Raw genomic sequence first — 25,985 nt, 5'->3', positions numbered from 1 at the left:
TGGAAATGAGGGAAGTGGGTATGGCTATAGAAAGGAAACTTGAGGGATCCTTACAGTTTTGGGAATGTGCACCTTCACTATATCAGTGTCGATAACCTGGTCGTGATACTGTACTGTACCTTTAGAAAATGTTTCCTTTTTTTTCTTTCTTCAAATTTTTATTATATCTCTCTTGATTTCAGAGAGAGGAAAGGAGAGGGAGAGAGAGAGAGAGAAACTTCATTGATGAGAGACTCATTAATCAGCTGCCTCCTGCACACCCCCTACTGGGGATTGAGCCCACAACCCAGGCCTGTGCCCCAACTGGGAACTAAACCCCGATCACTGGGATCCTAGGCCGATGCTCAACCTCTGAGCCACGCCTGGCCGGGCCTAGAAAATGTTTTCTATTGCAGAAACTGGGTTATGGCACATGGCAGCTGTCTCTATTATTACTTATAACTGCATGTGAACTCACAATTCTCTCATGATAGAAAGTTTAATTTTAAAAATTGGTATTTTATTCAACTTTTAGTTTCCTTTTTTCCTCTTTACTCATATTAGTATTCTTACTTTTTTTTTTTTTTTTTTTTTACCAAGTGTTGGTCTAATGTTTGTTGTCCACTTTGTATTTAAATATTCTGCCTAGTTTTTGAACATCAGTATGACAGATTTTTAATTCTTAGATCCTAAATTTGTCTGTTTTTGTAAAACATCTATTAACTGAGGGCAGGGTAGGGGGGGAAGCATAGATTTATTTATACAAAATTTCTCCAATCCTCACTTAACTGTATAAAGAGCTGTTTTGGGGGGCTGTTTGGCAAATTTGATTTTGAAATGCAGGGAGCAGCCATGTGTCTTTAATAAAACAGCCATTACGTACATTTATGTATCATAAAAAGAACATGGATAGCTCTTTCAGTTTATAAAAGTACTACTTCGAGTGAGCTTCAGATTTTGTGCTTTTCCTGGCATTGGCTTCCTTTATATACATGGAAAGTCCTTTAAAAGCTATACGCCTGGTTCTTTTTGTATAAATTCTTCCACTGTACCTTCTGTGAAGCCAGCACTTTTCATTGTGGGGACTACTAATAACATCATTGCCTTCATTTCCATGAAGTGATTGTGTGTAACAACTGTGACATGACGGCTTTATTTTTATTTACATGCTTAGATGCCACATTTTCCTATTAGTTCTTTGGTAATTGTTCCGAGGTCCTATTCATTTTGGCAACATGAAACAAGTGAAGAGATTTGCCTGGGAAGTTTTAAACTTTCAAATTGTGAAGCTCTTTAACAGTTTAAAAGATGGACAGGTGTGAGTTGGGAGAGACTTCCCCTTAAACACTGGCAAGTACAAAATTGGGCAGTTGAATAATAACTTTGGAAAACTGTCAACTTTGGGAATAATTTGGACAAAATACCAAAAGCCTCATTATTTCACTCTAGTTAAAGGAATGATTCTCCTTGATTGTCATGTGTAGATACTCAGTTCCCTAAGAATTTCTGGTGTCCCATTGTTGGGCAGTTGATCTGGTGTACTGTTTTTGCTCACATATTCTTTATTTTTTATTTTTAATATATATTTTTTATTGATTTCAGAGAGAGGGAGAGAGAGGGAGAGAAACATCAATGATGAGGGAGTCATTGATCGGCTGCCTCTTGCACACCCCCTGCTGGGTTTCAAGCCTGCAACCAGGGCATGTGCCCTGACCTGGAATTGAACCGAGATCTCCTAGATCCTAGGCAGATGCTCAACTGCTGAGCCATGCCCGGCCGGGCTGCTCATATATTCTTGAGAGTCCCTGGTATTGTAAGGGACCACCCTATAAAATGATGGACTGGGTGGGGGGGGTCATCATTTAAGTCATAGTGCCTTTTTCCTTAATAGTAAAATAACATGCATTTCAATTATTTTATATTGAAAGCTATGACACATATTAAAATTCTCTTGTGAAGATGGATGTTAACTGACCCTATGTGGTAATCATGTCATAATATATGTATATAAAACCATCATGTCATATCCCTTAAGCATATACAGAGATATATATAAATTACTTTTCAATAAATCTGTAAAAACATGACAAAAAGAAGAAAATTCTCTTGGGAATTATCCACAAACTGATTAAATCATATTATAATCATATTGTAATATCATTGGCACATTAAGGTGCACAGTTATTTGCTGATTACTCAAGTTAGGGTTTCCCTAACAAAAGGGCCATTTATCTTAAAAGTGAAATCCAAATTTTTCTCTGATCAATTACCTTAATCATAGAGGAAGTCTGGGTGTTTGTTCTAACCAGGTATCTAGGTTGTAATTTTAAGCAGAGTTTGGTTTGCTAAGCATGATTAAGACACTGTTCCCTTTGAGGTTTACCCTTTCGCTTCTAAGGTACAACTGTTTATCATCTTGGGTCAGAGGTTATAAAAAGTAGTCATCAATTAAAGCTTTATTGGTTGTAATTGGTAATGCTATGAAAGGAGCCAGCCAAACTGAATCTGATAATAAAAGACTCTTTGTTAAAATATTTAATAAATTAACACTCTCTCTTGGAATGGGGAAACTAAATTACAAAGCCCAGGATTGTTAATCATAATGTTTACTTTCTTCAAAAGCACAGACTCAACTACTCCATAATCATTAGACATCAGATTTCTTTCTTTTTCTTTTTTTTTTAAAAATTCCTGCAGCCTGTCATTCCCAGAGGGGATGTTCTTTCTATGGCTCAGGCTTGGGGATATGGCAGAAAGAGGAAATGCCAGGACAAACATAAGCTGTAAGGGCCATCTTAAAATAAACAGGACTCTGTTAGAACATCAGATTGCCTTTGCTGTCTTCAAAAAGGGTGAAATGTTTATATAGATTTATTTTGTAGGCTAATTGAATGATATCAAGAGTCAGGCATACATAGTTTTTTTTTTGGAGGTGTTTTTACAGTGTTGTGGTTCTTGAACTTTAGACACCTTTCAAAGCCCTAATGTAGGTAAGTGGAACTGTGACACATGCCACCACCACAACTCTCGAATGGCCTTGCATGGGAACTCTGTAAACGGGCTTTTACATCTGGGAATGGAATGTTTCTAGGTCTAAGCAATAGGGGGCATCTTGGGTTTGCTCTTTACACATGTTTCTGAAGTCTGATCTTTAGGGCAGTTCTAATGAAAGAAAATCCTGCTTCGGACCTGCTGTGCAAATTAGCCATATGGTGAAGTGTAATGTCCCGCTGAATGTCATTATGGGACCCTATGAAAAGTCCTCCCCTTTTCACATGGAAGCAAATTAAAATGGCCCTTTCAGGTTTAACAAAAAACTCTGAGTAAACCTGTCTTCACTTGGAAGCCGGGACAGTTAAAAGGGAGTTCTCCAGCTGCAGTCAGGGTGGTGAAATTACAGGCTTTGCCCAAGACCAAATGGAAATATTGCTTCCTGTAGGCAAAGGCAAAAAAACAATGGTTTGTGCTTCCCTTCTCCCATTTCCCACCCTTGTTCTTTGTGTATTTGTGTTTAGCTGCTTCTCAATCCAAGGGTTAATTTTTCTGTTACTGTGATTGATGAGGCGGACTTGGCCCAGTCTCCAGTAGACCCCATATCAATCTCTACCAGGAGAGATTCACTAGATGAAGAACTGTTTAGCTAAATAATTACACAGTAAATATTTAAGAAGGAGGCTAGAAGGTCTATCCCTCTTTTCCTATAGTGTAGACACATTGTCCATATGAAATAGCATTGTCCCAGCATCAGTTTTTCTTCCTTCTACAAGACTAGCATATAGATACTACTAATGTTTGGTGGCAGATGGGGCTCAGGAATCGTATGGTAGGTTTAGGGTGTCTGTGTGCGTGGTACACATTGTTACCTTTTATGAAGACAAATCCATGGAAAGGTCTTTCATCTGGCCTCCCCCACCCTCCCTCAAGAGCAAGCATCGCAAGATCCTGACTTATTTGATTACTGGTGCACATTTGTAATTTGTAGTAGCTAAAATTTGACTTTTGAGCTTTGTTAGCAATAATTTTTACCACTTTTACAAACAAATAACAAAAAGCCTCACTCATTTGCCCACATTGAGTAGCAATGCTGTATGTTTCCTATGTTTATATCCAGACAAGTGTCTAGACACATGAGAAATTAAAGTTGTCACTTGTGCTTTTATTTTTAAACATTGATTCAAAACCCTTGTTCGTTCCAGCATTTGTATGAGAGTTTAGAGCATGTATTTGGAGAAAGGGAGTTGGGACAGTGTTGTGCAGTCAAAGTGGATCATACTAATGTTGTTTGAGAAAAGATTTTTGCATGCAAAGGTCAGTGAAAAGAGTATGTACAATATGGTCCTATTTATGTGTGTGTTAATGTGTATGTGAAGTTATCTGTCTATTTAGAATAGGAAAACGCCTGTAAGGGACTATACCAAAAAGTAAATAGTAGTTGTCTCCCGGTGAGGGGATTATGAATGACTTTTATTTTCTGTCTTTGCCTGATCTTTATTGTCTGCTTTTTCTAAGTCACATATTTTAATTTTGTAATTAATAATAATTTAAAAAGAGATAGACAATATAGGAAACACAGCTAAATGCAAAAGATTTTTAAAAACCCCCAAACAATTTCTGGCATAGCCTGAGAAGTGGGTTATTTCCTGATAAAATCTAGTGCTAGGATTAATGATTAGACTTAGAGAACTGGCAATGGCTTTTGGGGCATTTGACCATTAGCACCCTTCTCCAAGTTCATCATAAAATATATAATATTGAAATTAGATACGAATTTACAAGATAAAATGCCCACTGAGTTGAAAAAGAGGTTAATACCCCCTGGAGAATATTTCTTTCTCTTGTTTTAGCAATAAGTAAAAATAGGATCAATCCTATGATCGTTTAGCTCTTCTTATGTAAGTATTCTGTAAGTGAATGGCAAAAAAATTGTTGTAGAGATTTCTTTATAATATAAACTCTAGTATTTAGGTTAAATTTCAGATGGGATGATCACATTTAACATAGAAAATATTAAAGTTTTGCTTAGCTTCTCAGTTTTTCTCAACTTTTATTAAGATACTTCAGATGCAACAAAGCCTCATACTGACAACAGCATTGATAAATGAGGGTGATAATTAACATTGCATTGTGTGGATTTGAAAAAAATTTTCTCTAACTTTAGAGCTGATTGAATGGATTGAGAAGTCCAGCAGTTGAGTGATGTGTATTTTGCTGTCCTAAACAGAGCAAACCTTAAAAAGGCAGAAGACAGTTTATCCCTTTTCCACTGTATATCTTCTGGCTTGAAAATACGACCTTGAACTGATGAATACATTGGGCGTCCACCCCTGTACTGCAGGGATTCTCCTTTTAAAGGCTTCCAGATTGTGGGGCGAGGGGGAAAGAGGAACTTTGGTGGCAGCCCAGCTCATTCTGTGCTGAACACTTAATAGTGCTATACAAGAGCAAAGAGAGCAATACCCTGTATTAGTGTGGTTTTCAATCGCTTGAAGAAGTTCAGAGAGTTAAACATGAGAAATGTGCGGGAGGAGAGTGTTTAACCATATTTTATGTGAACCTAGTAGGCCAGTTGCTTGCTAGGCACTAGAATCAGCTTGTGGATTGTCTCTGTTACAGCTTTGGGCCTGCGCACATCAACCTGCTATAAATTACCACCTCCATAAGGGCATTTGCTCTACAGCCAGATGAATGGTGAGTGGGCCAAAGACAAACCACAAACCAAACCTGTGCTCCAGAAAGTGCTCCTGTCATTCAAAAGAGAGCGATTGGGAAAGTGAAACAGTACAGAACAAACTCTGAGATCTGAAAAATCACACAGATAAAACAGCGAAAGGAACATCAGCCTAAAAAGTTTAGAGGAAACATGATTCTAAAAATAATTTTCTATGTGAACCAAAAGGAAATTTAGAAAATTGTTTGGGATGAAGAAGTCATAATCTCTATGAAACAAGAACAAGATTCTTTAAAAGAATAAATGGAGATAGAAAAACAACAGGATGGGATAAGTAGGGATAATTACAAAGAAATGATCATTGCAATAGCAAATAATGTGTAGCTATGAAAATGAAGACTTAAAAGAAAATATTGATTGATACTTTATTCACACTTTTAATCATTTATTCAAAGTAATATATATTGAATGCCATTTATGTGCCAGGCATTGTCCCAGGGGCTGGGAACACAACAGTAAACAAAATAAACAGGAAACTTGTTCTCATGGAGTTTGCATCCAAATGAAATGGGACCGACAAACAAGAAAACAACAATGCAGACAGAGATACACAAAGAACTAAAAGAGGGCTATGCCTTAGGCATGCTTTTCCATTTTAAATTGAGTAGTAGGAAAATCTTCTCTAAGTAGTTGGCATTTAAAGTTACACGAAAGAGCCAGACATTTGTAAATTGTTGATGTCACTTGGGGTTTTTGTGTTAGATTCTTTTTTACTTTCATTCTACAGATATTCCTTAGATTATTTCATTTTCTCCTAGGCTTCAGTTACCATCTCTCTGCTAATGATCCTGCAGTCCATTGTCACTAGCTTAGCTCTTCCCCTGGAGCTGTAGAGCCAAATATGCCTGCTCCCAAATGCTTAGCACTTGGAACTCACAAACTAAACATGTTAATCCAGAGGAGGTCATTATTATCAACACCCCCAGATATAGTCAATTCTTGTTATTCATGGTAGTTACATTTTATAAAGTCACTATAAACACTGAGTTAATGAATACTGACCCGTTGCTCCCAGGGAAATAGAGGGTTATGTTTCTGTGAGCTTCTGATCACAGCATTTTCACCAGCCAATCAATTCATAACCTTGTTTTATGTGTGTTTCTCTTTAAAGACACATTATTCAATATATATTATTGATTCATTAATATTGAATTCATGGCTAACAGCATTATAACTCATGCCTGAATGAAGCTTATCTAAAACATGTGTTTTCTTGCCTTACTGAGCTTAAAAACACAAGACAGCAATTCAGAGGCACAAAATTTAAAAGACACAAAAACCCAAAAGGTACAGATGGCCAACAGGTACATGAAAAAGTGCTCAACATCACTAATCATCAGGGAAATGCAAATCAAAGCCACAATGAGATACCACCTCACATCTGTTAGGTGGCTGCTATCCAAGTATGGGCGAGGGTGTGGAGGAAAGATAATACTTGTGCACTGTTGGTGGGAGTGAAAATCGGTGCAGCCACTATGGAGAACAGTATGGAGCTTCCTCAAAAAATTAAAAATAGAACTACCATAGGATCCAGCAGTTCCACCTCTGGTGAAGCGGAACCCTCTGCAGTTCACCTCCTGGCTCCTTGTGACTAGGCAGGCGCCTCATCAGTTACTCAGCCGGACGGCTCAGCCAGCTCTTCTCAAATTCCACCTGTGGGCACCAAGCAGACAAAATTGGCAGAGGAAATAGAATAATCAGAGGTGCTTTTTTTGTTTTTTATCAGTCACTAGGGAAAATCTAACTAATTTTTGTAAATTAGATAAGTTGGTCTTTTCTTATGTTTTTATTCTATTGAATGATTATTTGAAAGGCAAAACTGTATCTAGCTGAGAATTAAGTAGAGGTTGATGATTTGGTTTTGTATAGAATTTCATCTTTTGTATTTTCTGTCATTTATAACAAATAATGAAATTAGTATACTATGGTGTAATTAAAGAGAAGGCTTTCCCTAAATTCTCAGCTAAGTGTATCTTGGCTCCAAAGTGTGTTGAATATGTAACGTCACCCCCGAATAATAAAGGGCCTTTAGGACTGTTAACCTGAAAATGAAAAGCCCTTCAGTGTGTGCAGAATGCAATTGACATTTAATAATACCACTACGCTGTGAAATGGTGACAAGTGGGGAATAGTTTGAACAAACCAACAGGCAGTTTCCACTTCTTACTTTTAAACCAAATCATTTGCTACCTCATTAACTTGTGAACCAAGGAAGCCTTGAAATAGCTGTCTTAGTGTTTGATTTGATTTTATAGGCAGAAAAACTCAGGTGTGTACAGTTATAATCGCTTCGGCATTTTAAACCCTGTGTTTTTAAGTTACACCAGGGGTCAACAAATTGTGACCCATGGGCCAAATCCTGCCTGCTGCCTGTTTCTGTATGACCTGTGAACTAAAAATGGGTTCTATTTTTAAATGGTTGGTAAAGAGTCAAAAGAAGAATGATATTTCATGACAGGTGAAAATTATATGAAATTCTAATGTCAGTTTCCACAAGTAAGGTTTTCTTGGAACCCAGCCACACCGATTTATGTGTTGTCTGTGGCTGTGTTTGCCCTGTAACAGGAGAGGTAAGTGGTTGTAACAAAGACTGTGTGGCTCAGCAAGCCTAAACATATTTACTATCCTGCCCTTTACAGAAAACTTTGGTGACCCCTAAGCTGCACTACTGAGTTCTCATGATTTAGCGCCTTAAATCAACATTCCCAGTTCAGAGAAGTCATGTTGGGTAAAATTATTCAGACTTTTTTGGAAGTTGATGGAAACTGAACTGGGCATTGTAGGAAGTTTATACTTTCTCACATGGGCAGGGCTTTCACTTTCTTCATTCATTTATCTTATTTAATTTTTAAACAAGTACTTGCATAGTGGTTATTATTTATCAGACGCTGTTCTAAAAGATTTGTAACCCTTCTAAATCTTTCTAATAGCTCTGTGTGGTTGGCATCTCTACAAGTGAGGACATCTGTTTGTGAAAGTTAAGTCGTGAAATAGTGGAAGTTAGATTAGTGAAAGGGAAGGTATGCAGCTAGTCATATGAGTAGCAGAGCTAGTAAGGGGCAGAGCCATGACTTGAATGAAGTCTTCTGGTTCCAAAATTAGTGCTCTTAACCAGTGGTCAACTCTGTCTCCCCCTTTCCTTGTTTATTTAGAGAAGTCCTGGATTAAAAATAGAATTTAGTATTAAGGGGAACATCATGCTTTATAAGCTTTGAACTTACATTAGTTTCCTTGGGCTGCTATAACTACCATAAACTGGGTGGCTTAAAACGATAGAAATTTGTTCTGTCATAGTTTTGGAGGCTAGAAATCTAAAATCAAAGTGTCAGAAGACCATCCTCCCTCTCAGGCCCTGGGCAGAATCCTTCCTTGCATCTTCCTAGTTTCTGGTGGTGGCCATCACTCCTTGGTGTTCCTGGTGTTCCTTGGCTGGCGGAAGCACCATGCCCGTCTCTGTCTGTCACCACATGGTGTTCTCTTTGTCTCTATCTCTGTGTCTTTTCTCCCGTCTTTTGAGGACACCAGTTACAATGGATTAATGGCCACCCTGCTCTAGCATGACTGCATATTAATTTAATTACGTCAGCAGTGGCCCTATTTCTAAATAATGGTCACACTGGGAGGTCCCAGGAAGGACATGAATTTTGAGAGGACACTATTCAGTTCAACCCAGTTACAGAGCTCTGGAGGAGACTCTTGTTCCCTTAGCACCTACAGCTAAGCCCGAAACCCTAAATGAAGAGTGGAAACTATGCACTAACAATTTCCAGGGCTTTGTTTCCTTCCTCTCCCCTCCCTCCCCCTTCCCTCCCTCTCTTCCTTCCTTCCATGTCAATTCTGTGCTAGAATATATTCTATCTGGGAAGACTGATTTACTGTCCTTGGTTCCTGCCCTTTTTCCTGCCTATCTTTGGCCCTTTGCTCATGATTCAGTTTTGTTCTGGACATTTTTTTTTTCTGGAATGTTCTGTATGATTTTTTAAGAAACATTTTCTCGACTCGTTATAACCTATGAGAACTTTGGTTTGTCTTTATTCTTGTGAATCTGTGATAATTGACTCAGAAACTGGCTTTGGTGTTTTAGAGGTTGAGTTCTGGTAGTTTCCTCTTAAGAATCTTTTGTATCTATCCCTACAGAATTTGTAAGTAAGGTTCAGCAAATGATAATAGTTTTTTTTTTTTTTTTAAATATATCTTTATTGATTTCAGAGAGAGGAAAGGAGAGAGAGAGAGAGAGAGAGAGAAACATCAATGATGAGAGAGTCATTGATCGGTTGCAGCCCGCAACTCGGGCATGTGCCCTGACCGGGAATCAAACCCTGATCGCCTGGATCCTGGGTCGACGCTTACCCGCTGAGCCACGCCCGGCCGGGTGATAATAGTTATTTTTATTTTTTCTATGATTATTATCATTGTTCAAATAGCGGATTTTGAGAAATGTGGGATGCCTCAGTTCCAGACCCTGGAGCTTCTCTTTTCCTATGAAAACTAGAGTAATTGATCCATTTGTGTCAACTCATTTCCTTTCATTTATTTACAGGGTGCCCGGGAAACATTTGAGAACTACTACCGAAAACAGAGGCGAAAACAGGCCCGTTTGGTGCTCCAGCCTCCATCTAACATGGTAGGATCACCACCTTCGCTTTTCTCACCTTTTCACTTTTCTTTTCCGGTATCTTTTAATTATTTTGCCTATGTGCTTAAAATTTTTTTAACTGTTAGACTGAGACCACTTTTGATGAAGGTCAGAAAATAGCAACAACATCTATTGATTGCTATGTGTCAGGCATTGTTCTAAGTCTCCTCTTGCCCTCACTGTAACCCTACAAGGTAGGTACTATTATTATATTTACCCAACAGTCTTGGGAACTGAGTCTTACGAAAATAAAAAGCTGATATTAGCTCTGTCTTAATGTATCAAAACATAAACAATAACTTCTTTTCTTCTTTGCTTCCTTGCAGCATGAAACTTTAGACGGCTACAGGAAGTATTTTAATCAAATCGTAGGGTAGGTATATGCGTGTATGTGGGAGGGAGGGGATGGGTGTATGTTTAAATTTATACACTTTCAATACACAGATTTGTGCAACTTGGAAAAATGAATCAAGTTTTCATTGGGAAATTCTTTTTTTAATTCTTATTGTCGACATGATTTAGTTTTGGCTTTCTGATGATTTCAAAGAAATGTCCTGTTGGTTTCAATGTTATATTGTTGCAAAGGACTTTTTGTGGATAAAGGGAGAAAAACATTATTATATTTGATGTTTTATTTCCCCATTCTTGGCAAGAGGGAACCAAATAATCGGCAAAAGTTGGCAAACTTTTTCTCAAAAGGCTAGATAGTAAAGTATTTTAGGCTTCGCAGGCCATAAGTTTTTTTGTCACAACTATTCAGCTCTGTTGCGATGCGAGAGCAACTACAGACAGTACGCAAATGAGTGAACATGGCTGTGTTCCAATAAAGCAATATTTATAAAAACTCACAGTGGGTTCAGTTCATCCCGTGGGTTATAGAGTTTGCCACCCTCATCTGGAGTATCTGCACTGGTATGGAATTGCAGTTCCCAGATAAACACCCCAAATATAGGCATCTTCTTCTAATTGCAAAATAATGGCTCTGCAGTTAAAAGAAAAGGAAAAAAATTGGATTGTTTCATGAAATTTCTTTTTTTAGATTAAGATTGTTTCAATGCAATTGATAGGTTTGATTAAAATATATCATAAATATTCTGTAGTTAAAGAATTGTTTTAATTAGTATGAACATGTAGGCAAGAGAGCTGAAGATACATTTTAAATGCATAAAAATATAAAAGCCTCAGCAGAATGTAAAAAAATAAGTGCGCTTTTTTTTTTTAAACCTTTGTAAGATAACTCTTCAATACTTTGTTGAGAAAGTCCATATAAGAATAAGGGTAATTATTTTGATATTTTGTGTGTTGGGTTCTTAAAATATATATATTTTAGCTTTCATTGTCTCTTTGAAACCTGTTGTTTTTTTTAAAAGATATTGATTGCCTGGTGTTTTTAATACAGTAAAATTGGCCTCTTTTACCTATAAACATTTTCTTCCCTTTTATGTTGCTGGATAACACAGTTAACATTTAACAGAAATGTAACTCCAATTTCTGTAAAAGTAGTTAAGAGGATATCAAGATCAGGGGCATAATTCGAAGTCCAAGAAATCGGATTTTATTTATGATACCAAACAGCTTTCTTTAAGAAAAAAATGACTATTAACTTAGAATCTAGTGGCAGCTCTTAATGTTTGTCAAACCCTGGAGATACTATGGAAACTGTAATTTCTGACAGCTGTGCTTTCTTTTCCCCTCAATCTTAGCTTTTTTGTGGTTGAAGATCATATTTTACATACGACCCAGGGCCTAGTAAATAGAGCCTACATTGACGAACTATGGGAAATGGCACTTTCCAAAACCATTGCCGCACTCCGCACTCACTCGGTATGTAAGAGCCCAGAGAAGTTCTTACTTTGAGCTTATAATCTATATGCTATTCAGCGTTTTATTGTTTTTAAATAATCATATGTGTATCCCTTGAAATCTGAGCTCAGGGTGCCAGCATGGCGGGTGTCTGGTGGGGCTTTCCTCCTGGTTTGCAAGTGGCTGCCTTCTTCTGCCCTCACATGGCCTTTCCTCGGGAGTGTCCTGGTGTCTCCTCACCCTTTTGTCAGGACACAATCCCATTAGATTAGGGCCCCACCCTATTACCTCACTTGATCTTAATTATCTGTCTAAGGCCCCATCTCTAAATATAGCCACACTGGGGGTTGGGCTGAATTCAGCATGTGAATGTGGGGGGACACAACATTCAGCCCATAACATCTGTTCTTTCCCAACGTATTTTGAAGGCCACCTTTACCATATGATTCTGTGTGTACTGAGGTCTGGTTTTAGGCTCTGTGGTGCTTCCTTTCCCCTTCCTTCTCTCTGTATGTCTTGAATCAGTACATTATTTTGATTATATTACATCTGATAGGTATGGTTTAATGTTTTATAGGACATGTGTATTCTTTAAAATCCTCTTTTTAAAATATGCTGACAATTTATCTTATTATTTTTCAAGATTAATTGGAGAATTACTTTGTCACATTTCTTCCACCTCTTCCCCCTATAGTCTTATTATGCAGTAAATCTGAAAATTTAATTGGAAATAATTGATATATTTCAAATTCTGGTATTTTTCACCAAGAATACATGTATTTTTCTCCAAGAATACATATTTTTTTTACTTGCTTTCATGTCTTTTGGTAAAATATTTTACATACTCCCCATCTAAGTCCTATGGTGCTTTATGGGAGGACACTCCAACTAACTGAGCCACCTGGCCAGGGCTCAGGTAATATTTTGAGGAAGGTTTTTTCCCCACAATCATATTTATTAACTAGTATTTCTGTCATTCTATGGAAATCCTTGATTTTGTTTGTTTTATATCTGTTCATTTAAGCGATTCTACCAATTTTATTTTTTTTCCTGGGAAAAGCTGTTTTTCTTTTAGAAAACTTAGATTTCTTCCAAGCAATTTCTTTTATGTAAAGCAGTGGTTCTTAACTTTTTGTATGTGACCGATATATTTGATAAATCTGTGCCACGAATCTATAGGAGTCATCACCAGGGCAGTGTGCTCTCTTCACCATGCAGTTGCATTGGGTGTCATTAAGGGCAGGACACTTTCCAAGTGTGCTGATTGAAGTATATACGGATGTAGACAAGTGATCTTAATGGAGTTTCTCTTTGTAGATAGACTGTATATTCTTTTGAATTGAAGAATAAATGACAAAATGCCCCCCCACCCCCCCAATAGCTCAGCATCTGTCTTCAGAGGGGGAAAGTAGATTAGTCGCTGCTTAGGGGCTGGGCGTGGGTAGGAGGAGTAAGGATGTGATGACTTAAAGGGCACGGTTTTGTTTTTTTTTTTGAGGTGAAGAAAATGTCCTAAAATTGACTTTATTTGTGTTTGCACATATCTGAGAATATACAAGAAACTAAAACCCAATGAATTACGCTCTTTTAATGGGTAGCTTGTGTGATATGGGAATTGTATCTCAAGAGAGCTATTAAGAAACGTTAGCATCGCCCACATTTACTCACCAAACCATTTTATCCATTAGGAGACAAAGTAGTTGATGCCACAGATGCTAATTCTATTTCATGACCCTGTTTATGGTGTCATATTACCCAGCAAATAAAACAGAATAAGAACCACCCAAACATCAAAACAAATCTCAAAACAAACTCTATATTTGAATGATTATGTTTTTTGTTTATCAAAAATTATATATATATATATAAAATTAACTTTCTATGTCACTATTTAAAACTACTCTTTGCTTTTTCAATTGAATTATTGGTCTTTGCATGAATTGGAAACATTTCAAAAGCTCTAGTTCAGGTACTAATATGTGTAATAGTCTCATGCTGATTTCAAAACAATAAAGATCTTATGCAATCTGTCTCACTTAGAACTCAAATTTAGCAACATATTAAAAGGATAATATGCTAACACAAAGGAGAGTTCATATCAGGAATGGTTCAGTATTAGCTATGCTAATATAATCGCTAATATGATTATTAATATGATAAACAGATCATCAGATGATACTGAAAAGGTATTTTTAAGATTCAAAATTATGGGACAGCGTAATCCTATGTGACTCAAAAAACTTATTTTTTGGAGATATAAAATATTGCTCATTTTTTCTTATTAATAGTCAAGAGTGTGTACTGTGATAGTGATTATACCCACCCACACCCACACCCAAACCCATTCCACGTCGCACATATATTTTAAGTTCTTTTGAGTCAAAGGGAATACTAAGCATATGTGTCTTCCAGGTCCCCTAACCAAGTTCACGTGGAAGTAACATGGGGGAAAACAAACTAAAAAGAGAAACTCTACAAAGTAGCATCTATAGGCTAGAAGTTTTGAAAAATTTCTTTTAACTTAAAAATATAGATGGAATCAGAATAATGACTGAACCCGAGAATAAAAATGACATTATGTATGGTAGGGGATGGTTATTGTCAATGTAGGAGACGTTCTTCCAAGTGGAATATAGGAACACTTAAAATTCAGAGTCAAACAAATGCAGTGGGGCAGGAATGGGCATAGGATAAACCATAAAAGAAATTATTTAGAGGTTTGCTTTCCAAAACCCTTGGCCGGCCAGCTGCTTACCCAGTTCCTTTGGCCAACCTTGCCGTCTAAATAAAGGGACAGCAGCACGATCATTGAAGTTCTCTGGTGCTGCTTTTTGAACAAAGTGATCCATCTGCCCCACCCACTCACAAAGAGCTGCTTATACTCAGTTTCTTGGGAAAGAGACTTAAAACTGCAGAGGATGAAACCTGTACCAGTTATCCATACTGATCAACCTGGTCCTTTATTCCAAAACCTGAACAAACAGCCGAGAATCATAAAATACTCGCGGAAAATCAATCACAGCAAATAGAAGACAACAATAAACGAATAGAATAGCTATTCTTTAGCCAATATAAATAATTCAAGGTCTAGGAGAAAAATTTACAAAGCAATGATCATTTCTCATTTTAGGAATATAGGAGGCTATATTATTCATACCAGCCGTTCGACTGGAAATAACTAGAAAAGCTGCTTTATGTATATATACCATATAAGATGTTCTCTGTGTCTTCCCTAAGGATATTAAGGACTTACCAGACCAAATTCAAGGGAAATTGAGAGTCCAAAGAGATTGGCTAAACACAGGCTGCCTTTGCCTTGAGGTCACTTGCTAGCCCAGACAATTTGAACTTAGATTTTGACAACCTGTTGGGCCTACCCAAGATGGAGATGGAAAATACAAAAGGAAAGTTAAGAAACATAGATAATTAATGTAGAGCTTTGATTGTATCTAATAGAGATTTAGAAAGAAAGGGCAGTCACAAAGGAGGAGACTTTAATAATTAAAGAAATAAACTAAGGGAATTTCCCTGCAGTGAAGAAAGGCTATATTATTAAAGTTGAAAAGATGCATCTTGTGTCAAGCAGGGTAAATGACAGCTTACAATTTTTTCACATCTGAAATTTTATATTTTAATTTGAGGGCAAAAAATGGGCATTTTCAAACATATCAGGATTCAAAATTTACATATTATTTATCCCATCTTATTGGTGTTTTACCGTATGGAATGTAAAATGAAAAAGAAACCCAAAATATAAGAGGAGATAGGATTGAATACATTAAGTTAAAAAGAGAGTAAAACTCGTGGATAGATTTACATAACTCATTATTTGTTTGCAAAATTTAATGCTGTTAAGAATCCATACAAAAGAAGATGCTTAATGTTTAAAAAGTTTAAGTGAAAACTCCAGATTACTTCAAGTAGACTAGTGGGTAGAAAGTATATAACTTATTAATAACCACTATAAGATGATTTAGAAGAATTAATCCAGTGAAAAACATGAAAGGAAAGAAACAAACAAAGAAATAATTATAATTAGAAAACTTCAAATGGCTGGAATAGGTGCAAATATGGCAGTGGTCATGGGAACTATCAGAGTTAGAAAGTTTTATAGTTTGGTTACTAAGAGATACTCATACATAATTAAGATTATCTACAAAGATTGATTACAAAGAAAGAGGGGCAGAAATGGCAATATCCTACAAGGCAAATAGAACTGAAGCTGAAGACCATTAAATGTGGGAGGAGAGGAACATTTTGTATTAAAATCAGTTTTAGCCCACCAAAAAGACAATAGCTTATTCGCAAGAGAGAAACAAGCATAAATATATATAAAAACAAAAACTATTAGTAATAAGAAGAGAAAGTGATGAAGCAGAGCATTGTGGGAGAATTTAACACACCTTCAGAAACTGAGATGTCAAGTACACAGTAAGTAACCAAACTATAATTAAGAGAATTTGAATCTCTGAATTTTTTAAATAGTGACATGTACACCTTTGTATCGTACCCACAGAAGCTATCATCTGTGTCACTTTAGTTTTCAGATTTGTTGATGAGAGAGTGTATGTGAACTTTACTTGTAATTTTTATTTCCCTCTGTTATTTGTGTTATTTTCTCTTTTGTATTCCTTATTTTGGTTAGGTTTGCTTTCTCGTTTTTGTTTAATGAGACTTGCCTAAGATTTGTCTGTTTTAGTGATTTTTTTAAAAACTTGAGCTTTTGGTTTCATTGATCAAACTTCCATGTGTTCTCTAAGTCATTCATTTCTGCTTGTAATTTTATCAATTTTGTTGTCTCACATATGGTTTCTTCTGGCTTTTTTGGCCTCGCTTCCTTAGTTTGTTTACTTCTAACCTTTTGTGTTTTCTAATATTTGCATATAAAGAAATTTATTTTGAAAATGGCTGTAGCCACATATCACAGGTTTTGATATGAAGTATTCATTGTTCATTTAAAAAGAATCTGCAGTATCAATGTGGTTTATTCTGTAAATGAAGAGTTATTCAGAAGTGTGTTTTTAAATTTCCAAGTGTTAAGTGTAGATCATGGCTCATTGGAGTCTCTACTCAGCTCTTCCCTGCCCAGGTCTGGTGTTATCTTAAATCTGGTATTGGACCCTCTCTTGAGAGCCTTCACCAGGTGAAGCGATAAACAATTAAATCATAATTTTGTTTTATTTTTAATAATTAAGGTGTTTTCCTAATTGTCCTTTATTTCCTTTAGTCTTACTGCTCTGATCCAAACCTCGTGTTAGATTTGAAGAACCTCATTGTGCTTTTTGCTGATACACTTCAGGTTTGTGACTTCTGTTTACATATATTTGTTAAGATTAGTCCTGTACCAGCTCTAAATCTTTTTACTGCCTACCGAAGCTTGAGTAAGTACCTTTCCGTTTTGAGCTGTGTTTCGTCCTTTCCTAGAGCTAGGTCGTTTTGTCTCTCTAGCAATTCCTGATCACCACCTTGACCTTTTATGTTCTCATAAATAGTTCCCATCCCTCTTTTTTTCCTTAGAGCAAATTATTTAATTGAACCAGCCACTACCTTAGTTTTCTTAATTTAGATACAGTCCTGAGTGACTTTAGAGTTTCTTAACTACTGTCTTGAATAATGATTATTGATTCAAACCATATATTATATTAATAAAATAACATTAGAAGTGGGTGAGATTGGTTGCTAAGAGTCACAGGCAGAGTTGTAGGGAGAACTTAGCTGATGTTATAACTTGTGTATATTGATTTTAATTTTCATCTTTTAATTGTTTTCTGATTGACTTAAATATTTTGGTATATACTTCTTTAATTCTTGAGAGATAAATACTAGGTATTAGGTGGTTACATTTAAATTGTTAGCCAAAGGAACAAAGATATCTTTCAATGCCTAATTTCTCTTATGTTAATAATTAAAAAAAAAAATCACCTTATAAAATGAAGCTATTTTCTTATTTTGTTTTAGGTTTATGGTTTTCCTGTAAATCAGCTCTTTGACATGCTGTTAGAAATCAGAGATCAATATAGTGAAACTCTGCTAAAGAAGTGGGCAGGTATTTTCAGGTGAGAAGTTATCTATAGTCATGTGTGCATGTGTGAGCGCACACATGTGCATGTGTGTAAAATGTGTTTATGCATAAGATTTTTCAGATGTAATGAGTAACAAGTGGCTTATATCTTCTAGCTGTGATTCAAGTTATGAATGGTAGTAAAAGTAAGTTGCAACGATGTCCCGTGTAAAGTTCCCAAGTTATCCCAAATCAGTGTGTTAGTGCCTACCATGTGGGGAGCCCCCAAATCCCATCGTGGCTTTTTTGTTCCCTTGAATAAGTGTCAGCTATCCTGGTTCATACTATTTGTATCATCCTGTGCCTTCTTACGCAATTTTCTGTTTTCTCTCTGAGGATCCTGTCTCATCTACTGCTCTATCATGAGGTAGCAGCTTTTGAGCCCTTTTGAATAATTTAGTTTCTCTGGAACCTTTTTTGGAGACTCACCCGTGACTCCTCATCTTTTGCCTTCTCCACACACAGAGAAGAGGCCTATTACAGTCCAGTATTTGAGGCGTATTATTTAAATAGTTGTAACATGCACACAACAATAAGGACGTTATTTTGTTACATCCCCCACTGGCAGGTCTCCTTGGACTGGCGCACTCCGTGCCATTCACTTGAGTTGCTTGTCCTTTTGAACCTTTCCTCCTTTACTGAAGGTTGCTTCCTGCTATGGCAAGACCCCTTCCTCAGATCAGCTTCCCCTGTTTTCAAATTCTTACAGCTTTGAGATCTTACATTGCCTCTTTAATCTCAACTCTTTATAGTTTATGAACATATCTCTGATAATCACATAGTAAAACTCATTTGTATATTAATATAAACATTTATATTTCTAAGAACCAGGTTTTTCTAATGTTACAGTTGTATTTAATGGAGGATTATCTCTAGAGGAACCTTGAAAATCAATAGCATGATATATTCATGGTCTTAAGAGCACCTGATCTGATATATTCAATAAGTTTCTGTTTTCATTTTGATAGTATGGTCTTTGCTTTTATGGAACCCCCAGTCTAGTTAAGGGGTCAGAACCTATGAATGAAAAAAAAATCCATCCTTAATGTAGAGCAATAGATGAAGTAAATGAACATAATTTGGACTTATTATGGAAGTTATATTTCCTCATCTGCCAATTTTGAAAGTTGAATGGAAGATCTAGTATAGGATTAAGTAACATAATCAAGTATATCTTATTTAAAAACTAAACACAAATGGAACCCCTTTGCCTTTTCCAGAGCACACATTCTTTTATTGTTAACTTACTTGCCTTAAGGGTTCAATATGTTGCCTTAAATTTTCTGTCTCATTTGTAAATCTCAAATGCTGTGAGATCATGTTTATAATTGTGCTCTCTTTGCTTCAGAATGTAGTTTTCTTTTTTTCTTCTTTTAAGGATGTCCTTACCTGAAACCAGATAGCTATGTTGTAGAAGGAATAGACTAGGGATGGGGAAACGTTTATTTTGGGTTGTGGGATATCTATATACAGCCATTGGAATTCGCCAGAAAATTACTTGTGATCACTACAGTGATTAACCCACCTACTCTTTCTTCCTTCCCCCCCCCTCCTCCTCCCTCCCCTGCCCCTCCCCTTCCCCCTTCCCTCCCTCTCTCCTTCCTTCCTTCTTTTCTTCCTTTATTTTCTTTATAGAAATATACTTGATTCTGACAACTACAGTCCTATACCAGTAACAAGTGAAGAGATGTATAAAAAGGTGGTAGGACAATTCCCATTCCAAGATGTAGAGCTGGAAAAGGTAAGGAATAGTTTAAAATAAACTTCTGTTTGGTTTGGCATCCTTCACAAGCTTTCGTTGTATCAGTCTCATTAAAGCCATTACCTCTAGCTCAGTGGGTTAGAACTACAACACCTTCAAAGGGTGCTTTGGGCTTAGGAGAACAGGAGTTTCTGTTTTGGGAGTCAGTAGATAGTTTTGGGGTCCTCCCACCTCTGAAGTATTTGGGGGATTGAAGTGTTTGGTTTACACTTTGAAGTACTTGTTTTTATTATACCCTTAGGACATTTTCTCCCCAAAACAGACAGTAAACTTTACCTTGTGTGCCATATAATTCTATTGGTTTTGACTAAGCACTGAGTCATGTATGTACTCCTACAATAATCACACAGACCAGTTCCGTCACCCCCCAAATCCCTCATGCTGCCCCCTCTCACCCCCAGCCTTTGGCAACCACCAATCTGGTTGCTATCCGTCTACTTTTGCCTTTTCTAGGACGCCAACATAATTGGAATCATACAGTATGTGATCTTTTGAGACTAGTCTTTTTCACTCAGCGTAATGCTTTTGAGATTCATCTAAGTTGTTTCATGTTGTCAATAGTTCATTCCTTTTTACTGCTGAAATGTATCACAGTTTACTTATCCCTGCATGTTTTGGAGGACATTTCAATTATTTTTAATTTAAATTTATATCTTATTCTTTTTAGCACAAGAAAACTTATAGAAATACTTTCTTAAATTGAGGTTGTTAAGCAGACAGCTCACAATGTAGAAGAAAATTCCTTTTGCATTTTAATTAATTTACAAGTATCTCCAATGTATGTTCGTTTGTGATTCGCTTTCATTAATTCTTGTATTTACAGCAACCATTTCCAAAAAAGTTTCCTTTCTCTGAATTTGTGCCAAAAGTTTACAGCCAAATTAAGGAATTTATCTACGCCTGTCTGAAATTTTCAGAAGATCTTCATCTAAGGTATGGTATGATACAGTGGAAATGCAAGAGACACTGAGATTGAGACTATATATATAAATATCCCCCAAAACTTGATATTTCTTTCAGCTTTGACTTGGAAAGTCTTAATATTTATGTAGTCCTGGTGAAAAGGAATGTTGGAAACTTTTGATTAACTTGTTTTTGTTAATGTTACTTAGCTTATTCTCTACTATTCACTTTAAAGATTTGCATTTCAACACTTTCTCTTAGTGAAAATTCACTAGAAAAGAGTAGTATAATGTACTAGTTTTGACATTCTGTTTGATGAAATTTTAAGGCCAATGGGAGTATTACAGGTAAAATCCTTTGGACATACCCTTTTTATTTTCTTTTTCCAAATATTCTCTGGACTTGTTATAGGCATCCATACCTCCTTTAATTTATGTTTAATTACTTAGCAAACATATATCGAGCCTATTCATATACCAGATACATCCTGCTTTTTTGAGATCGTAGAAATAAAAGGTGTGGTGTTTTGCTCTTAGATATTGTCAGTATCTGCTGAGGATAATGGACATGAAAATAGACATGTAAAATACATCAGGGTGAGTGTTGTAATATATATAATGTACTTTCAAAACACCTAGAAGAACACTTAATTTGTCTTTAAAAATTTGAGGGAGAATAGTCACGATGTTTGGCTTTCTACAGGAACTTCCTTCTCTTAATGAAGCACCATTCACCCAAATCAGGAACCGAGAGTCAGTTTCAACTCCTATTGTCTATTAATAACTCCTTTTCTTTTTTGTTTTTCACCTTCACCTGAGGCTATTTTTTCCATTGATTTCTAGAGAGAGTGGAAGGGAGTCGGGGGGAGGGGAGAGAAACATTGATGTGAGAGAGACCATCTATCTTTTGTTTTTCCCGAATGTATTCTGTATTTCCCTTAGAGTCATTTCTCTAAAATCAGATCTCATTTAACTTTTGTTCTCACCTTTTCAGGGATTCCTCATGGCCTGTAGGATAAAGCTGACTCTGGCCTGACATACTTAGTTGCCTCTTCCCACGCCCCTTGTCCTAGCCTGCCCTATACCCTTTCCAGCTTCACATCCCGGGGTAATTTCCCTGTCGCCCCTGCTGTTTTCTGATCATAGCTTACTACTTTAAACCTCTCTGACTTTGCTCATGACTCTTTCTCTACTTCAAATCACTTTTCCCTGTTAATGTCCTTGACTAGCTTCTAACTATCCCTCAAGATGCAACTGAAACATCATGTGCTGAATGAAGCCTTTTCAACCATTTTTTCCCTAATGGAGTTGATCTGATGCCTCTGTTGTGCTACTCCTGTACCCTGTGAACGCTCACCTTAGAGTTTATCGCTCTACTTGTGTCTGTGTGTTAGACTGCAGGTTCCTTTGTCTATTTGTTTATTGGTTTATTCTCCATACGTTCTGAGTAATCTGTTATCTGTCAGGTGGTGCTTGATAGGAAGGACATTAAGACGATGACGATATGGTCCCTGTCATCAGGGAGCCCCTAATGCATTTGAGGAACTGAGCACTTGCCGATAAGTGCTACAGTGGAGATACGTAGGCGCAACATAGGAACCAACTAAGGCAAATTGAGGAGGTTAGAAAAGGCCCCTTGGAGGGTAGAAACATTTTATGTTTTGTTCAACACAATACCTTCTGCACCCAGTTTAATAAATTTTAAAAAAAAGAACAAAGAATTTGTCAATAGGATGTACAGGATGCCAGGCAACTCTGAAAATAGGCATAATTGGAAGGTAGTTTGAGTAACGTGTTTGATAGCCATTCTTACTACGTAAAAAATGAAACATGGGGTTTGTACAATATAATTTATTTCCTCTGAAAATGAGATTGATTTCATAGAAATATTCTCTCGGAATGAGGTTATCTTTGGAAGTTGTAAACTAAAACTTATCCCCCCCCCCCCCCCCGACTGCCCCCTGGAATGGTCTCTGGGTGCAGTTAGGTATGCCACCGTGTGTAAGTGATTACAAGTAGTCTGTCCTCTTTGGGAAAGGTAACGTGGTAAAGGGATAATGTGAGTAAATCGTTCAGAAGTCCTTTTCTTACTTGAATATATTAAGTGTTTGCCTGAAAATTCCCTTTGATATATTTAACATTGACAATTTAAAATATACATTCAATTTAGGAGGAATTTCTCCTTTTATTATTTGGTTGCCATTTACCTTATTTCCCAGACTACATTTACCTTATAACCTGTAGTGACAGAGATTACTATGACAAGTGTAGCTGTCATGGGAGGGTTATAATGTGGGATGTGAGACATAATATATATAAAACAATTAGTTCTCTTAAACAAGGCTTTCAAAACAAGAAAAACTGCTGTATTGAGACTTTTATAAAGCTTTAAGGATAATTATTCTCAAATTAAGTTTTCATTTTTTTTCCTGCAAGAATTTTCACTTTCACATTAGGTAAAAAATGCTGAAAGAATTATAAATATTGAAAAAATATATAATTGTGAGTTCTGAGGACATAGAATTCTTTTTAGAAGAAAGTTCTTATTTAAATAGAAAATAAGTGGCATTTCTATAGTAAAATAATGTTCTAGCATTTGCACTTAAAGTAGAATACATACACACACATATATACACACACATCTCTTTTTTAAGCGATTATAATTCGACCTCTCTAAAGAATTTGGGAGATATAGAGTAGCACAAAGAAGAAAACTTTGAAAGACCTAGAACTAACACACAGTGATAACCACTCTGATACACACAGCCAGCACTTTTCTTTTTTTTTTAAAGCAAGTTACTATGAGCTACTTCCACTTCTGTCTATAATATCGAAAACTGGAAAGAGTATTGCTTTCTCTCTAACAACGAAAAAAACAAAACAAGCTATCAAATGAAAACTTTTCTGGAACCCATCAGGGTGCTGAAGTGACAGGATGACCAAATACCCTGAAATCCGAAATGAGACTGGCCCCACCCAGGAGAGAGTGACAGGATGTGCAGACTCCTGTGCGGAGCAAGGAAGAAAGGCTTAGCTCACATATGGGTGAGAAGGTAGAAATTAATTACATTTTAATGGATCACTAATACCTTAGCTGGAGCTAGCCTGTTAGTATGGAACCCATGGTTGTGTGTCCCAGATCCAAGAGGAACTTATATTTACTTGTATGTTTTTTGCAATGGACCTTCCCTGCATGCTCATGAGAAAGATTGGGAGCTGGCTAAGAGATCAGAGAGGATCATCCGTGATCTTACAGGCATGGAGAAGGGAATCAGCCAGTGGTGTGAAAAAGGCATGGAGCCCCACCACCCTGGTTTGGACCCCTCACTCATGCTGATCAAAAACTTTACAGCACTGGGGGGATGTGGGGAGGGAAGCAAGCTGTCTTTCTGCAAGGCACAGGAAAAGACCCATTATTTCTACAGGGAGGATTGAAGTAAAAAAACATTATTTCACCCCTGGGAGAATGGCAGAAGACAGTCCTGGGCCCAGGATCTTATACCAAATTCAACTAGTGGCCTTCTAATAATGGGAGAAGGCACAAAACGGTACTAGATTCATCAGAGAGACAAAGCAGAGTGTGGCTGCCACTGGAAGGAAGGGCTGGGATGTTGAGTGAGCTCCACCCCTTAGCACCAGGCACAGAGGACCTACCTAAGACTGAGCCTGGCCAGGAAAGCAGAGAAAGTCCTTTGATCCTTGCTAATAGCATAGCAAGAAGTAAATAACAAGTGGCAGTTATTCTTGCGCCCTGGGTGATGGGCAAGAATGGAGGGGGGGGTGTCAGGGCGGGGGAGAGATCGTTCGATTCTGTACGGTAGGCAGACAGGTATAGCCAAAAGCTGTGGATGATGCAGAGACTTTATGAAAAACCTTCTGGGACCCCCGCACCCACACTAGGCACATGCTAGCATTAGAAAAAATGGAAATCTATGAAGCACTGAAGGTAACCATAGCAACGAAACCCAAACCCAGTTCAAATCCTGCATATACTAATGGCTCAATGGGAGAAGAGAGATGGCCATTTACAAATATAAATACTGTTACCTCAGCCTCTACTGTTTTATTTATGATAGTCAACCTTCAGTAAAAAATGTGAGATGTGCAAAAAAGTAATTAACAACTCATTGTCAAGGGACAATGAATTCAGCAGAGCCAGACTCAGAGATGTCCAAGATGATAGAAGTATCAGTTAGGGACTTTAAAATACACATGTATGAACAAATAGGGACTTTTAGCAGACAGATGGAAATTATTGGGGAGTTAAATGGAAATGCTTGACATAAGAAACAGTTTTAGAGATGAAGAATTCCTTTGAGGGGCTCATCTCTAGATTTGACATAGCTGAGGTAAGAATTCAGTGAATTTGAAAATAGGTCAATAGAAGTTACCCAAACTGACACAAACCGAGAAAAAAAATGATGAAAGAAATAAAACAAAGTATCCAAGATCTGTGGGGCAGTTCTAGACAGTATAATTGGGGGTCTCAGAAAGGGAAGATAAAACTGGGAAGAAGTATTTTATAAGATAATGGCTGAGAGTATTATAAAAATAATAAAAAACATCAAACCAGAGATAGTCTCCCATCAATATAAACAAGAAAATAATAGCAACAACAGCAAGCACAGAAAAATACTTAAACACATAATATGCAAATTGATGAAAATTAAAGGTACAGAGAATGCTTAAAAAGCATTCAGGGGACCCTGCTAGTGTGGCTCAGTGGTTGAGCATCAGCCCATGAACCAAGAGATCATGGGTTTGATCTCCAGTAGGGGGCATTCAGGAGGCAGCTGATCGATGTTTCTCTCATCGATGTTTCTATCTCTACCTCTCCCCTCTCTCTCTAAAATCAGTAAAAACATATATATTTCTAAAAAGTATCCTGTGATTTTAGATTTGTATTTTTTTCCTTTTAAATCTCTCAAGTTTTGCTTCATATATATTGAATATGTTTTCAAGTTCATACTCAGTTAATATTGTTATATCTAGTATTTATCCTTTTAAGTTTTTGAAATGTCCTTTGTTATCTGTGTTAAAAATGAGAATAATTTTAATGTCTACTTTGCCCATTATTAATATAGCTGTAACTTCTTTTCTGTGGTATGCATTTG

At 36.8% G+C, this 25,985-nt stretch overlaps 1 protein-coding gene across 3 annotated transcripts in view; it reads left to right on the top strand.

Annotated features, from left to right (window-relative positions):
• Positions 1 to 25,985, top strand: part of EXOC6B (exocyst complex component 6B) — a 445,000-nt gene that overhangs the window by 208,283 nt on the left and 210,732 nt on the right. For all 3 annotated transcript variants that reach the window (XM_081156370.1, XM_081156369.1, XM_081156371.1), the window contains 7 exons: positions 10,248 to 10,331; positions 10,670 to 10,716; positions 12,047 to 12,167; positions 17,374 to 17,445; positions 18,105 to 18,202; positions 19,843 to 19,948; positions 20,793 to 20,902. In XM_081156370.1, coding sequence (XP_081012496.1) covers positions 10,248 to 10,331; positions 10,670 to 10,716; positions 12,047 to 12,167; positions 17,374 to 17,445; positions 18,105 to 18,202; positions 19,843 to 19,948; positions 20,793 to 20,902 — 638 coding nt within the window. The remainder of the gene's footprint in view (positions 1 to 10,247; positions 10,332 to 10,669; positions 10,717 to 12,046; positions 12,168 to 17,373; positions 17,446 to 18,104; positions 18,203 to 19,842; positions 19,949 to 20,792; positions 20,903 to 25,985) is intronic.

Source organism: Miniopterus schreibersii (assembly GCF_964146895.1).
Source record: "Miniopterus schreibersii genome assembly, chromosome: 13".
Classification (NCBI taxonomy): domain Eukaryota; kingdom Metazoa; phylum Chordata; class Mammalia; order Chiroptera; family Miniopteridae; genus Miniopterus; species Miniopterus schreibersii.
The sequence above is the reverse complement of the archived record's forward strand: the minus strand, read 5'-3'. Positions and strand labels throughout refer to the sequence as shown.